General features: G+C 45.9%; 1 protein-coding gene across 1 annotated transcript in view; it reads right to left on the bottom strand.

Annotated features, from left to right (window-relative positions):
• Positions 1-13,467, bottom strand: part of LOC133152748 (SH3 and multiple ankyrin repeat domains protein 2-like) — a 63,336-nt gene extending 49,869 nt beyond the window's left edge. The window contains exons 1-2 of the mRNA XM_061276625.1: positions 13,353-13,467; positions 6,479-6,630 (exon numbers count right to left, since the gene is read on the bottom strand). Coding sequence (XP_061132609.1) covers positions 6,479-6,630; positions 13,353-13,467 — 267 coding nt within the window. The remainder of the gene's footprint in view (positions 1-6,478; positions 6,631-13,352) is intronic.
• Positions 13,468-14,477: the final 1,010 nt, after the last annotated feature.

The following is a 14,477-nucleotide window of genomic DNA, read 5'->3' as shown; positions in this document are numbered from 1 at the left end:
AGAGTCCTGACAGCATTTCCAGCAGGGGATCATGCTAAAGACATTAAAGATCTCTATCTCGGAACAGAAACAGCGCCCACCCAAAGAAGTCTTGGTTTGAGCTCGGAAATCAAAATAGACACTTTCACCTTCCAAGTGTCAGTCAATGACAAGCCATTCACACGTCGTGGGATTCTTTCTACAATAAACAGTCTTTTCGACCCGCTTGGCTTTGTTGCTCCTGTGACCATTCAAGGAAAATCACTATTGAGAGAGCTTACTCTTGAAGGAACTGAATGGGACGTTCTTCTTCCCCAAGAAAAACTTAAACTGTGGGAAACATGGAGAGATTCTCTTCAGGAATTGCAACATCTTCACATTCCTCGTGCTTATACCACCACTTCTCCTTCCAAGGCAAAGCAAAAGGAGATCTGCATCTTCTCTGATGCCTCTACAAAAGCTATTGGTGCTGTCGCATACCTCAGAACAACTAACGAGGATGGCCAGATCCACGTGGGCTTCATCTTAGGAAAAGCCAAACTTTCTCCTCCCAGCGAACCCACCATTCCCAGACTGGGACTTTGTGCGGCAGTGCTAGCTGTAGAAATGGCTGAACTCATCGTTCAAGAGATTGATCTTCCACTTGACGCAGTCACCTTTTATTGTGACAGTAAAGTGGTGCTGGGATATATACATAATCAGTCAAAACGTTTCTATGTGTATGTCCACAACAGAGTTCAAAGGATCCGGCAATCCACAGACCCAAAGCAATGGCGGTACGTGCCTACGGAACACAACCCAGCTGACCATGCCTCCAGATCGGTTCAAGCTTCCATCCTCACACAAACCAACTGGTTCACAGGTCCAGCCTTTCTATACAAACAACAAGCTGCCACTAAGCATCAACAGTCATTTGAAATCATCGATCCAGACTCAGATGTGGAGATCCGACCACAAGTAACAAGTTGCATGACGGGCCAAAGAGACAAGCGCTTGGATCCAAAGAGATTTGAAAGATTCTCATCTTGGAAGTCATTGCAAAGAGTGGTGGCAACTCTTCTCCATGTAACTCGTTCTTTTAAGTCAACAAACCAGGATGTCACTGTATGTTCCGGATGGCACCAGTGTTCAAAGCCTCACAGTGGCGATGAGTTGTCAAAGTCATCTGAAGTCATCCTTCGTGCTGTACAAAGAGCCTGCTTTTCTGAAGAATACGACCCCCTCTCCAAGGGGCAAGACGTTAACAAGAAAAGTTCATTGTCAAAACTAAATCCTGTTATAGGCCCAGATGGCTTGTTGAGGATTGGAGGGAGACTGAAGCTGGCAGATCTCAGCGATCCTGAAAAACATCCAATCATTCTGCCAGGTAAACATCATGTGTCCACATTGCTCATAAGACATCATCACGAACGGGTTGAACACCAAGGCCAAAGTTTCACAGAGGGCGCTGTACGAGCCGCTGGCATTTGGTTGATTGGTGGTAAGAGACGCATAAGCAGTATTTTACATGGATGTGTCACCTGTCTTAAACTTTGTGGAAGAAGAGAGAGGCAGAAAATGTCGGACCTTCCCCAAGAACGGTTGAGCACTTCACCTCCCTTTACATCAGTGCTGGGCACGGTGCTATTCCTGGGGGGGCGCGTGTGACCCTGGGGAACAGGCTTTTTTTTTGGCAGTACTAGAATAAAGTGTAATTGCGCGTTTACTACAGCAGGGGGCAGTGGCGCTCATTGTTACTTCTGTCACGTTTGCGACAGTGCAACATTTTACGACTTACAAGACAAGTTAGGATAGTCACGGTGGGGAGGGGGGGCGCGAATAGTTTTCTTCTTGCTAGGGGGGGCGTAACAATAATAATAATTGAGAAGCACTGCTTTACATACACTGGTGTGGATGTCTTCGGTCCCTGGTTTGTGACAGCAAGGCGCACAAGAGGAGGCTTAGCTCAAAGTAAACGATGGGCTGTTCTGTTCACATGCTTGAGTACCCGCGCCGTCCATATAGAGGTGATTGAGTCCATGGATACTTCCTCCTTCATCAACTCCCTGAGAAGGTTCTTTGCAATCCGTGGCCCTTCTCAACAGCTACACTCAGACCGTGGAACCAACTTCATTGGTGCTTGTAAAGAGCTGGAGTTTGAGAAAGTTCTGAAGGAATCAGAGGTCCAAACATACACCAACAGTCAAGGTTGTTCATGGCATTTCAATCCACCACACTCCTCACACATGGGTGGTGCGTGGGAACGCATGATCGGAGTCGCAAGGAGGATTTTGGATTCAATGCTGATGCGCACTCACTCCTCAAGTTTGACCCATGAAGTCCTGTGCACTTTTATGGCAGAGGCGACAGCCATTATCAACTCTAGACCGCTTGTTTCTATTTCAGCTGATCCAGATGCTCCTCAGATACTCACACCAGCCTACCTCCATCTGGGAAGTTCACCGACAAAGACTTGTTCAAGCAGCAGTGGCGCCAGGTACAAAGGTTGGCTGATCAATTCTGGAGTCGCTGGAAGCGCGAATACCTGCACACTCTGCAAGTTCGACACAAATGGCAGGAATCGAGACCTAACATTGAAGATGGGGATGTCGTTATGTTGAAGGACAGTAAAACGTGTCGTAACGACTGGCCCATGGCCCTTGTGACTAAGACCTTTCCTGGACGTGATGGAAGAGTTCGCAAGGTCGAGATGAGAGTTGTTAAAGATGGATCCATGAAGAAGTTCTTTAGACCAGTTACAGAGATTGTTCTGCTTCTGAAAAGGCAGGACTGAAACATTTAACTGTAGGATGTTTTAGTTCAATGTGTGGCATCTTGTCAGATACCAGGCGGGGAGTGTTCTGCCCCGAAACTTGTCTGTTCGACTGTATTATATTGGTTTATATTGTGTTCGACAGATAGACTTTTATTTTGAAGGCGATGTCTAGCAGGAAGTCGGCCGTCGACCATTTTTGTCGTAATCACAACAAGCCGTGTGCAGCTAGTGCTAGTCAAGTGTTCATCCATGGTCATCCTTGTTTCTGTTTGTGCCTTCGACATCATCGTCTGTAAGTTTCCATTTATATTTTAAAGCTCTATCATATTTTCGTATTATTTATGAGGAGTCTTTATTGAAAGTATGAATGTTCATGTCGTATTTTTTCCGTATCGCTTTTCAGTTTTACTCCATGTTTTGGGAGAACACTGCAATAAAAAGGAGCTTTGGAAGCTATACCCTGACTCAGTGTCTACCTTAGCAGGAGTTAGGCTTACTGCTGAATTGGTGTTAGAAACACACACAAGGAGAGCAGGAAAAGCGCAATTTGGGAAGAGGTAGAAATACAGGTAATTTGGAGAAATGAGGCAAGCACGCCTGCCACCATCATGAGGATAAACACTTCGGAAGATGACAACCATAAGATCAGAGACATCATTGAAGATGTCAAATTAATGTCGCACGTAATAAACGAACAGTCTACATAGCTGAAATAATTTACCTGAACCTCAATTTGGGGCCCAGATTTTGGGAATCGCGTTAACCCCAAAAGCGTCCGCCATCTGTGCCCATGTGTATTGGAAGGCCACACAGCTCCGTGTGCTGCATCTGTGCTCCCGACCGAGCAGTATGAAGATGAAAAAGTACATGACTTTGTCTAATTTAACAAAGTACATACATGTTGCTGTTTCTCCCACTTCAATACCTATCTGAAAGCGACCCAATTAATATTTGAAGAAATTACGACAGTTAGGAGGGTGCAGGTACGATTCCACGTCCGGCCCTCCCTGTGTGGTGTTTGCATGTTCTCCCCGTGCCCGCGTGGGTTTTCTCCGGACACTCCGGTTTCCTCGCACATCCCAAAAAACGATTGAGCACTCCAAATTGCCCCTATGTGTGAGTGCGAGTGTGGATGGTTGTTCGCCTCTGTGTGCCCTGCAATCGGCTGGCAACTGGTTCAGGGTGTCGCCCCACCTCCTGCCCAATGACTGCTGGGATAGGCTCCACCACGCCCGCGAGCCTCGTGGGGACAAGCGATTGATGGATGGATACAGGTAGCATACAGGCAAAACATTATGATCAGGGCTCCATTTGCCTACATTATGAAACTAGTTGGTGTATTGACAGTTTTGGTGGTTGCTAGCTTAAAATTATTACACAATTATTACAAATTATTATTTTCTTCTGTAATTTTTTCTGTAATCCACTGTCTCATTGATTGATTGATTGATTGATTGATTGATTGATTGATTGATTGATTCATTCATTCATTCATTCATTCATTCATTCATTCATTCATTCATTCCCTCACTCAGCTTCCAAGCTGCTTTTTCCTCGTGAGGATTACCGGCATGCTAGAGCCCATCCCAGCTGCGGTAGGCGGGCTACACCCTGGACCAGTCGGCCAATCACAGAGCACACATAGACAAACAACCATTCACAGTGTGAATTTCACACTCACACATACGGATAATTTTGAGTAGTCAATCGACGTAACTCTGCTCCTTTTAACTATGAAGCGGACGTGCTTACTAGTGCACCACGATGCCAACCCAATTCAATTACCGTAAAATCCGGACTATTAGCCGCACCGGATTATAAAACGCACCAGCTAAAATTGGGGGATATTTTAGTTTTTTTCTTATATAAACCGCACCGGACTATAAGCCGCATGTGCACACACGTTTTTTACAAAGAAAGACCGTTCACAGAAAGCCTTTTTAAAGTTTTAATAACATACTTTGACATGTCTTTCTAAACATTACCTGTGACGCAGCAGTAGTACCGCAGCAACACGGAAGTGTGCACGCGAGTTATTAACAAAGAAAGACTGGACACAGAAAGCTTTTTTAAAGTTTTAATAACATACCTTAACATTTCTTTCTAACGCGAGTTATTAACAAAGAAAGACTGGACACAGAAAGCTTTTTTAAAGTTTTAATAACATACCTTAACATTTCTTTCCAAACACGGCAGTAATACCGCAGCAACACGGAAGTAACACAAGACTAATAGGGCTGGATTAAAAAAAACATACCCGGTAAAAGTCACTGAGACGCGGCAATAACACAGCAGCAACACGGTAGTACAACACCAACAGGGCTCGTTAAAAAACATACCAGTAAAAGTAAGAAAAGAGCTTCATTGTCTCCATCTTCCTCCTGTGCACTGAAACCATCAAAGTCTTCCTCCTCAGCGTCCGATTGGAATAGCGTTAGATATCCTTCGCCTCACACTTTCTCAGTCTCTCTTTCGTCATCGCTTTTATCCATTTCTTCGAGTGTGATGAGGGTCTGTTCATGCTAATTTTATTCATGCACGAAGCGCTAAATTACATTACAAAACTAGCGAGCGACACGTATAGATCCAGAGTAGACAGGCCACAAAATAAAGAAAAGAGTGACGCAACCGTCTTGACAAACTAGCACGTCTTCTTTGGCGCATTATCTCTTCTTCGTCTGTCTCGCTCTTGCTTCCTGCTAGAGCGCCCCGGAGGCCGTAAAAAACTCTTTTCCTTTTACGATCCTAACACACCCTACTCTAAACAGGAAAGTCCCACACGTGTAAACTGTCCCACCGGAACTCTGTAACGTGAATTTAGGTTCCGGGTGAATTATGTCAACCCACTACAACGCCGCCATTTAAGCCTCGGGGTTCAAAGTAACCTTCTGAATAAAATGCATTAAAAGTTCACGTTCATTACAACTTGTTTTTGGTGAGCAAAATGTCAGAAGAATTGAATTTAAATGCCGATTGATTGGGTTTAATACTATGCAGATGGTCCAAACAGCGCCACTGCTTTGTGTAATCTCTGAGTCACATGGCAGAGTAAGAGAAAGGGTTTAGAGCCCTTTGACGCAGGTCACCTAGTGTGCATTCCTACTAAAGCTCATAATAGTCACAAGCAACACAGCCAGAATAAGCAGCAGCCATAGTAGTGTTTCAAAATAGTATTTTTGTTGTGTTTTTTTCTTCAAGATACCGCAGTGTATAAAAGTGAAAAGTTTTTTTTTTCGCCATTTTTCACATGTCCCGTGTGTTGTTAGTCACCTAAATGTTGAACAGAGGGTGTGTTTTATCGAAGTCAAATAACTTGTTTGGCACGCTCAAACATTCATCCATCCATCCATCCATCCATCCATTTTCTGAACCGCTTAGTCCCCACGGGGGTCGCGGGTGTGCTGGAGCCACGCTCAAACATGGTGAATAAAAAACTCTTGAATCTTGAAGTGATCAAGTCATCACAAAAATCACGAAAAAATCCTTATATAAGCCGCACCTGAGTATAAGCCGCAGGGTTCAAAATTTTGGAAAAAAGTCGCGGAAATTTACGGTATTTCAAACTTAAATTTGTTCTTACTGTACTGTGCCAAACGTTCTAAGCAGAAAACTAACAAACCTAAAGCTTACAACTGTCTTTTCAATATGGCAGTCTCCACAACTTTTACACCTCTTGCCACCTGCAAGCAAATGATCACTTGCTGTTTCAGATCTTAGTGAATCAGACGCAGTATGTTCTCTCACCGTGAGTGTAACCTGGTTCTTGGAACGTGCTGCTTTATGGAGGGCTGTCATGCCATCATTGGCTCTGAAGTCCAAGTGAGCGCCTCCATTCTTAAGAACCTTTATCATCTCCACCACATTATCCAGATGTGCTGTCATGGTCAAGGGGCTCTCTAGAGGAGAAACAGGGAATATGGTGTCATGGGTGTTTTAAATAGTAGACATGTTACTTGGGTAAATCAACATGGTGTCAGAGTTCTGGTACACTTCAAGAGCAGCCAACTTGGCTCCTATGCAAGAAATGTTGCCCACTCTGCATCAAATAAAGGTTATCCCGTTAGGGCTCTCTTACCGTGAGCATGAGCGGATACTTGGGAAGTGCTCCTTTATGACTCCATAAAGGTTTTGAGTTTTTCTATGCCAGTTGTGAGGTTTACATCAGGGAATGTCAATCTAGTCCAGGGGTGGGCAAACTTTTTGACTTGCGGGCCGAATTGGGTTCTAAATTTTGACCGGGGGGCCGAACCAGGAACAGATGGATGTAGTGTTTGTGTGAAGTAATATAAATGACATGTAAAGGTCATTGCATAAAAGGTTTTTACTTTTAGTAGGTACTAAAGCATGGATATTAAAAAAAAAGCTTTTTGAAAACAAATGCATTTCAAAGTCAAAGTCAAAGTCAGCTTTATTGTCAATCTCTCCACATGTCACAACACACAGAGACCGAAATTACGTTTTTCTCTATCCCACGGTGACGAGACACACAACACGATAGACATACATGTACGCGACACAATATAAAAACAAGAAGGCAAAAATTCTAACAATCAATAGGAAGAGTGATGAATAAATAATAAATAAACAGATAACACAATAAATAACGGAGCCAGCAAGCATAGCGCAAAAGTAAAAAACATCATAAACAAAAAGGCACAAACAATAAATAAGAGTAATAACAAATAATAAATAATAAGAGCCAGTGTGCAGTCAGACAGTTCAGACAGTAAAAGTACAGGACGCTACGCAGAACGGGGGAGCGAGTTCAGGATCCTAACAGCCTGGAGTATGAAGCTGTTTGAGAGTCTGGAGGTGCGGGAGCGCAGGCTTCTGTACCTCTTCCCAGAGGGCAGAAGCTCGAACAAAGAGTGAGCGGGGTGACTCGCATCACTCACAATCGTGGTCGCCTTGCAGGTGAGATGGGAGGTGTAAATGTCCTTCAAGGAGGGGAGCGAAGCACCAGCAATCTTACCAGCAGTGTTCACTATGCGCTGCAGGGCCTTCAAGTTGTAGTGAGTGCAGCCGCCACCCCAAACAGCAATACAGCTGGAGAGGACGCTCTCAATGGTGCCGCGGTAAAATGCAGTCATGACGGCCGGAGGAGCGCTCGCTCGCCTAAGTTTCCGCAGGAAGTACAGGCGGCGCTGGGCTTTCTTTGCCAGTGATGCGGTGTTGGTGGACCAGGAGAGATCCTCACTGATGTGCACCCCCAGGAACTTGGCGCTGCTCACTCGCTCCACCACAGCACCGTCGATGGTCAGCGGCAGGTGTTGGGTGTGACCCTTCCGGAAGTCCACAACAATCTCCTTGGTCTTGCCGACGTTCAGCAGGAGGTTGTTGTCCCTGCACCACGTGGTCAGAAGGTCAACCTCCAGCCTGTATTGAGTCTCGTCTCCCTTGGTGATGAGACCCACCAGAGTCGTGTCGTCAGCAAACTTCACGATACGGTTGTCGCTGTAGGTTGCAGTGCAGTCATGCGTCAGGAGGGTGAAGAGCAGCGGACTGAGCACGCAGCCTTGGGGGGCCCCCGTGCTCAGCGTAATGCTGGCGGAGATTTTGTCGCCAACACGTACTACCTGTGGCCTCTGACAGAGGAAGTCCAGTAGCCAGTTGCAGAGGTAGGTACTGAGGCCCAGCGCGTCAAGTTTGCTGATGAGGCGTTGTGGCACAATGGTGTTGAAGGCAGAACTGAAGTCCACAAACAGCAATCTCACATATGAGTCCCTCCTCTCCAGGTGGGTGAGGGCCGAGTGGAGGGCAGAGCAGATGGCATCCTCCGAAGACCGCTTGGCTCGGTACGCAAACTGGAAGGGGTCAATGGTGGGCGGGAGAACGGATCGGATGTGCTCCATGACAAGCCGCTCAAAGCACTTCATGATGATGGGCGTAAGTGCCACGGGGCGGTAGTCATTGAAGCAGGACGGAGCGGGTTTCTTCGGCACAGGTACGATGGTGGCAGCTTTGAAACATGACGGGACGATGGCCTGCTGCAGGGAAGTGTTAAAGATGTCCGTGAAGACATCCGTCAGCTCACCAGCGCAGTCCTTCAGCGCCCGACCCGGGATGTTGTCAGGGCCCGCCGCCTTACGGATGTTGATGGCGGCAAGCGCCCTCCTCACGCTGTCGGCGGAGAGGCACAGGGGCAGCTCGTGTGAAGGGGGAGTGGCCTTCAGCGGGCAAGTGCTGTTCTGAGCGTCGAAGCGAGCAAAGAAGCGGTTGAGGTCATTGAGCAGACGGACGTCGCCTTCACAGCTCTGCGGCGCGGGCTTGTAATCCGTGATGGTCTGAATGCCCTGCCAAAGGCTCCGTGCGTCCCTGCTGTCCTTGAAGTGGGCGGTAATTTTGCACGAGAACGCCCTCTTTGCTTCTTTGATGCCCCGGGACAGGTCGGCCCTCGCAGTCCTCAAGCCAGCCTCATCCCCTGCTCTAAAGGCTTTGTCCCTGGCCCTCAGCAGCCTGAAGACAGCCCCTGTCAGCCATGGCTTCCGGTTAGCCCGAGTGACGATGGATTTTGAGAGAGTCACATCATCAATACACTTCCTGATGTAGGAGGAAACAGAGTCAGTATACTCCTCAATGTCTGTCCGATCGTCGCAAGTGGCAGCCCTCCTAAACATGTCCCAGTCAGTAGAGCCAAAGCAGTCACGCAGTGCATCAGAGGCACCCTCAGGCCACACCCGTACCTGCTTGCGAACCGGCCTGGACGCTCTCACCAGTTGTCTGTATGTGGGCAAAAGCATAACAGTGATATGGTCAGAAAGTCCAAGATGGGGGAGGGGGGCGGCTTTGAAAGCTCCTTTATGTGAAGAGTAGACCCGGTCCAGGAAGCTGTCGCCACGCGTAGGAAAATTAACATGCTGGTGAAGCCTCGGAAAAACAGACTTCAGGTTAGCACAGGGGTGGGCAAACTTTTTGACTCGCGGGCCGAACTGGGTTCTAAATTTGGACCGGAGGGCCGGACCAGGAGCAGATGGACGTAGGCGTTGTGTGAAGTCATATAAGCGACCTGTAAAGGTCATTGCATAAAAGATCTTGGCCTTTAGTAGGTAGTAAAGCATGGATATTCCAAACAATTTTTTTGAAAACAAATGCATTTATTAACAGCATTAAAAAAATAATAATTCACTAAAAAACTGCTATCAGTGATTCTCATAAAATACGACACTGTTATTATGAATAACAATCTCCATCACTTCAGTGCCTGCAGGTCAGATTAATGAAAGATGTTTATCTTATGAGATCACATCAAACGGCAAACATTCTGACCAAATATATCATCTTGAAGAATCGGTGAAAGCATACATCCAAATAAAGTCATCAAAACAGCAACACGGTGAGGGGTATCTGAAAATCAGAGCAGAGTTTTAACTCGCAAACACCTGGTAACAGAGGTGAGGAAACGGGAAACACTTCCTTAAAGTAAGCCTTAAGAACTTTACAGGTTAAGATTAGTCGCAAATAGGTGGTGCATCAATGTCTTTGAGCATCCTGCATTGTTTGAAAATGAGAATGGTCGCTAGTTTCAATCCCTGCTATGTGTACAAATCATATTCAAAATGCATTTTTTTACAATAAACTTGAGAGCCTCCCGTTCATTTTCAGTGGGAACAGTGTTGTTGGTGTCCCTTTTTTGCTAGTGCGTCATAGTCTGGAGTAAAATTTGTTGTGGCAATTCTTAGGCGAGATCCGAGGTGTTGGTCCGTTTACCTTGATCTGTGACGGGTTGATGTTGACGTTCATGTGGCTGAACGTCACGTCGCGTACGTCGAGCCAAATTGGCCACTCTTTTTTAACATTCGGCACTCACTTCTTTTTTTCGGGCCTCTCATTTTAATGGAAGGATTCCAGGGGAAGGTTTGTGGGTGGCTTTAGCGCAAAACTGCATCTGAAAGCTCAGCGCGCGAATTATAAGAACGCTGTCGTCAAAGCCCACGCTCTAAATTCGGGACTGATACGAATAGAGCGAGAGTGCGCCAAGTCCGTACTACTGAGTACGTACACGCACTTGTGAGTGTGCACCGAGCTTTCTGACACGGCTTCCGGTAGTAAATGCGCAGGCGAGCGCTTCGCCATCTACTGGGAAAACGCAGTCATTGCAGGCAAAATGACCACAAAAAAAAAGTTTAATAATACAATTTGTTCAGGGTTGGCGGGCCGGATTAAACGGTCCCGTGGGCCGGATGTGGCCCGCGGGCCGTAGTTTGCCCACCCCTGGGTTAGCATGATTAAAATCCCCAGCGAAGATGGTGAAACCGTCAGGGTGCGCTGTCTCTTGTTCACTGACAGCCTGGTACAGTTCACTAAGAGCCGCGACCCTGTCGCCTTCGATGTTGGAAGGCGGGATGTAAACCGCGACCAGCAGAATCGCGGTAAATTCCCTTGGCAGGTAAAAAGGACGGCACTTAATGATCACGAACTCCGCCAGTGGCGAGCAGTGCTTGCATACCACTACAGAGTCCCGGCACCATTCGTCACGGATGTAGACGCATATTCCACCTCCACGAGATTTCCCCCCTTGTACAATGGCCCGGTCCGCCCGATAGCACGCTAGCCGCTCCAGATGTACGGCAGAGTCCGGAATGTTGACAGTCAACCAAGTCTCAGTGAACACGAGCACACAGCAGTCCCGCACTGTCCGGTTTGTAGATTGCAGCAGGCGAATGTAATCCATTTTGTTGTCCAGCGATCGAACATTCGCCAGAAGAATGGAAGGCACGGCCGGGCGAGCAGGGCTGGCCGCCAGCCTGGCCCAGACGCCCCCGCGTTTGCCCCTCTTCAGCCTCCTCGCACACCGCTTTCGACGCTTCCCAACCGGGGGAGGAATAGCAGACGAGCCCGGCGACGCTTCAGGACGTAGCAGTCCGAGCTCCTTTGATGTTCCCGCATCAAAGTCCAGAACTCGACAAAACTCGCTTTTGCCGATGTCAAGCAGAACCTGCCTGCCGTACTTGTAGCACGACTCAGTACGACGAGACGAACAAAAAAAACTGCCGGACAAACACTCATTAGACGGACAAAACACCGTTTGGGCGGGACAGAGAGAGGTCGCTGCGTATGCACGCGCCGCCATCTTTCCATATATATATATATATATTTATTAACAGCATTAAAAAAATATTTCACCCAAAAACTACTATCAGTGATTCTAATTACATACGACACTGTTATGATGAATAACATTTTCCATCACTTTAGCGCCTGCAGGTCAGGGCGAAATCACATCTAACGGCAAACATTCTGACCAAATACATCATCTTGAAGAATCAGTGAAAGAATACATCTAAATAAAGTAATAAAGAAATCAATAGTATTGTTGGTTTCCCTTTTTTGCTAGTGCATCATAGTCTGGAGTAAAATTTGTTGTGGTAATTCTTAGGATAGAGACGAGGTGTCGGTCCGTTAACCTAGATCTGTGACGGGCTTTGTTGACGTTCATGTGGCTGAACGTCTTCTGACACACGTAGGTCAAGCTAAATTGTCCACACTTTTTAACATTCGGCACTCAGTGTCCACCTTTCTTTTCTTCGGGCCACTCATTTTAATGGAAGGATTCCAGGGGAAGGTTTGTGGGGGCCATTAGCGTAAAACTGTATCTGAAAACTCAGCACACGAATTACGAGAATATTGACGTCACAGAGTACACTCGAAATTCGGCACTGATAGATGAAATTATTATAATATTACTGAGTACGCACACGCACTTGTGAGTGTGCACCGAGCTTTCTGACACGGCTCCCGGGAGTAAATGCGCGGGCGGGCGCTTCCCCATCTACTGGGGAAACATAGTAATTGCAGGGAAAATTACCCCCAAAAAATTAATAATACAATATATTCAGGTTTGGCGGGCCGGATTAAACGGCCCCGTGGGCTGGATGTGTGTATTTTTTTGCCACTAGCTGTCAACTGAAAATTATGTCACTGTTACTCAGTGATCAGGTAACAACCAATCACGGCTCAGCTTGTGAACGTTACATGACCAAATGCAGAAAGCAGATGACTGTTGATTCTTGTGTAATATTAGTAATATTACTAGAGTAATATTTGTAATTCTGCTCCTTGAATAGATCACTGCTAAAGGGGGGGGGGGGCAGTATTGCGACAACAGCTGAATTATTTTCGGCAGCCTTTTGGCGCTACTTTCGTCACATCATTTGCCTGATTAGCAAAAGTTTTGGCCAGCATGGTGAAGGTTTTAGAGAAAAAAGACGAGGATCGTGCCAGGGAAATAGACAAGTCGAACGGGATCAGGAACTGCTTCAGATGGGCATGGCCCGAGAGCAGTGCCATCTTACAACTCGGAACACAAAGACGCTCTTAAAGCAATGCGACAGCGAGCGCCCGGCGCGCTGCGGTTGTGCGATCGGACTAAATTAAGATCCCTGCGCAAGTTTGGACACACTTGGTTTAAAGGTTGGAATGAGATTTGGGCAAAAGTGACCAATAACTGCATATTTTTTGTTTTTTGTGTGCTTTTGTGTGTCACCTGTAAGTTCCATATTAGAAAATACCAATAATACGTAATAATATGACAACAGCAAGACACCCATAAGAACATCAAACTGCTTGAATACTTAGGGTAATACTTGAAGATTACTGTTCTAATTTGGTGTAGACTTACCACCAGTGTCACTGTCATGGTAGTTGGGATCGAGGCCTCTCTCTAACATCTTTGACACTTTGTCCATCTGATTGTGGAGTATAAGCTCCATGAACTTCTTCAGATTGGCCTGCATCGCCACAAAGGACAATAGACTATTAGAATCAACTTTCACTGAAAGCCTGACTTTGGTGCAGGCAGCATGTGTTCAGCGTCTCTTTGGTGAAGTGTGAATGGTTGTCTGTCTCTATATGTAAGTTCAGAGTGTACTTGTAATTAGTCTTTTGCGTATAGTCAGCTGGGATAGACTCCAGCTTTCCCTTGACCCAGCACATTGTGAATGGATGGGATAAACAGTATTGGAGCTGGATGAATTGACATATTTTGGTAAGTGTGAAAAAGCAAATTAGGAGCCCAGAACTAATGGGAATTAAGGTTACATCACACATCAGAGCAGGGATTTAACAATAACAGAGGGATAAAAAAAATGATGTATTTAAAAAGGGAAACAAAAGAATTACTAAACGCAAGACGCCAAGAATTTAGAGAGTGATGACAGAGTAGAATGGATGTTCACTTTTTCCAGTTCTGTTCCCATTTGCTTTCATTCCAGGCCATGTGATAAAAATAGATAAAGAGAACAGCTCCCTCAAGGACAGGAGAAAATGAGGAATGATATAGCAAAAGAATATCAAGACAATGAGTGGCAATCATTTCATGGACGGTGAGAGAAGATGGATTGACTAAGACAAAAGGCAGAGAAGACTTCAGCATTTTTTATCCAAAGATCAACAAATAATTGAAAAAATTAAATAATTTGTGCGGTAAGATCATTTAAATAATTCCCAGGCGGGAACACCTTAAACTCGTCGCCAGCCAATGGCAGGGCACAAATAGACAAACAAACATTTTGTCAGTTTGAGTTCAAGTGGTAAAGCTGAATGGATAATGGCAAGATGTCCTAAAAATTGCAATTGACCACAAATTGCAATATCTTTCACTGCGTTCAAATTTGGACATTGTTCCATCGGAAGTGCCAGTTAGTACCCACAAACTGCCAATATAGCACCTAGCAAGGCTAGCCCACTTTTTTTGTTTGGTTGTATAGTATATCTCTCAGACCAATGTACAGAGATATTTTTTCAC

This window comes from Syngnathus typhle, linkage group LG4 (genome assembly GCF_033458585.1).
Source record: "Syngnathus typhle isolate RoL2023-S1 ecotype Sweden linkage group LG4, RoL_Styp_1.0, whole genome shotgun sequence".
NCBI classification, from domain to species: Eukaryota; Metazoa; Chordata; class Actinopteri; order Syngnathiformes; family Syngnathidae; genus Syngnathus; species Syngnathus typhle.
This window is presented reverse-complemented; position numbering and strand designations above follow the sequence as displayed.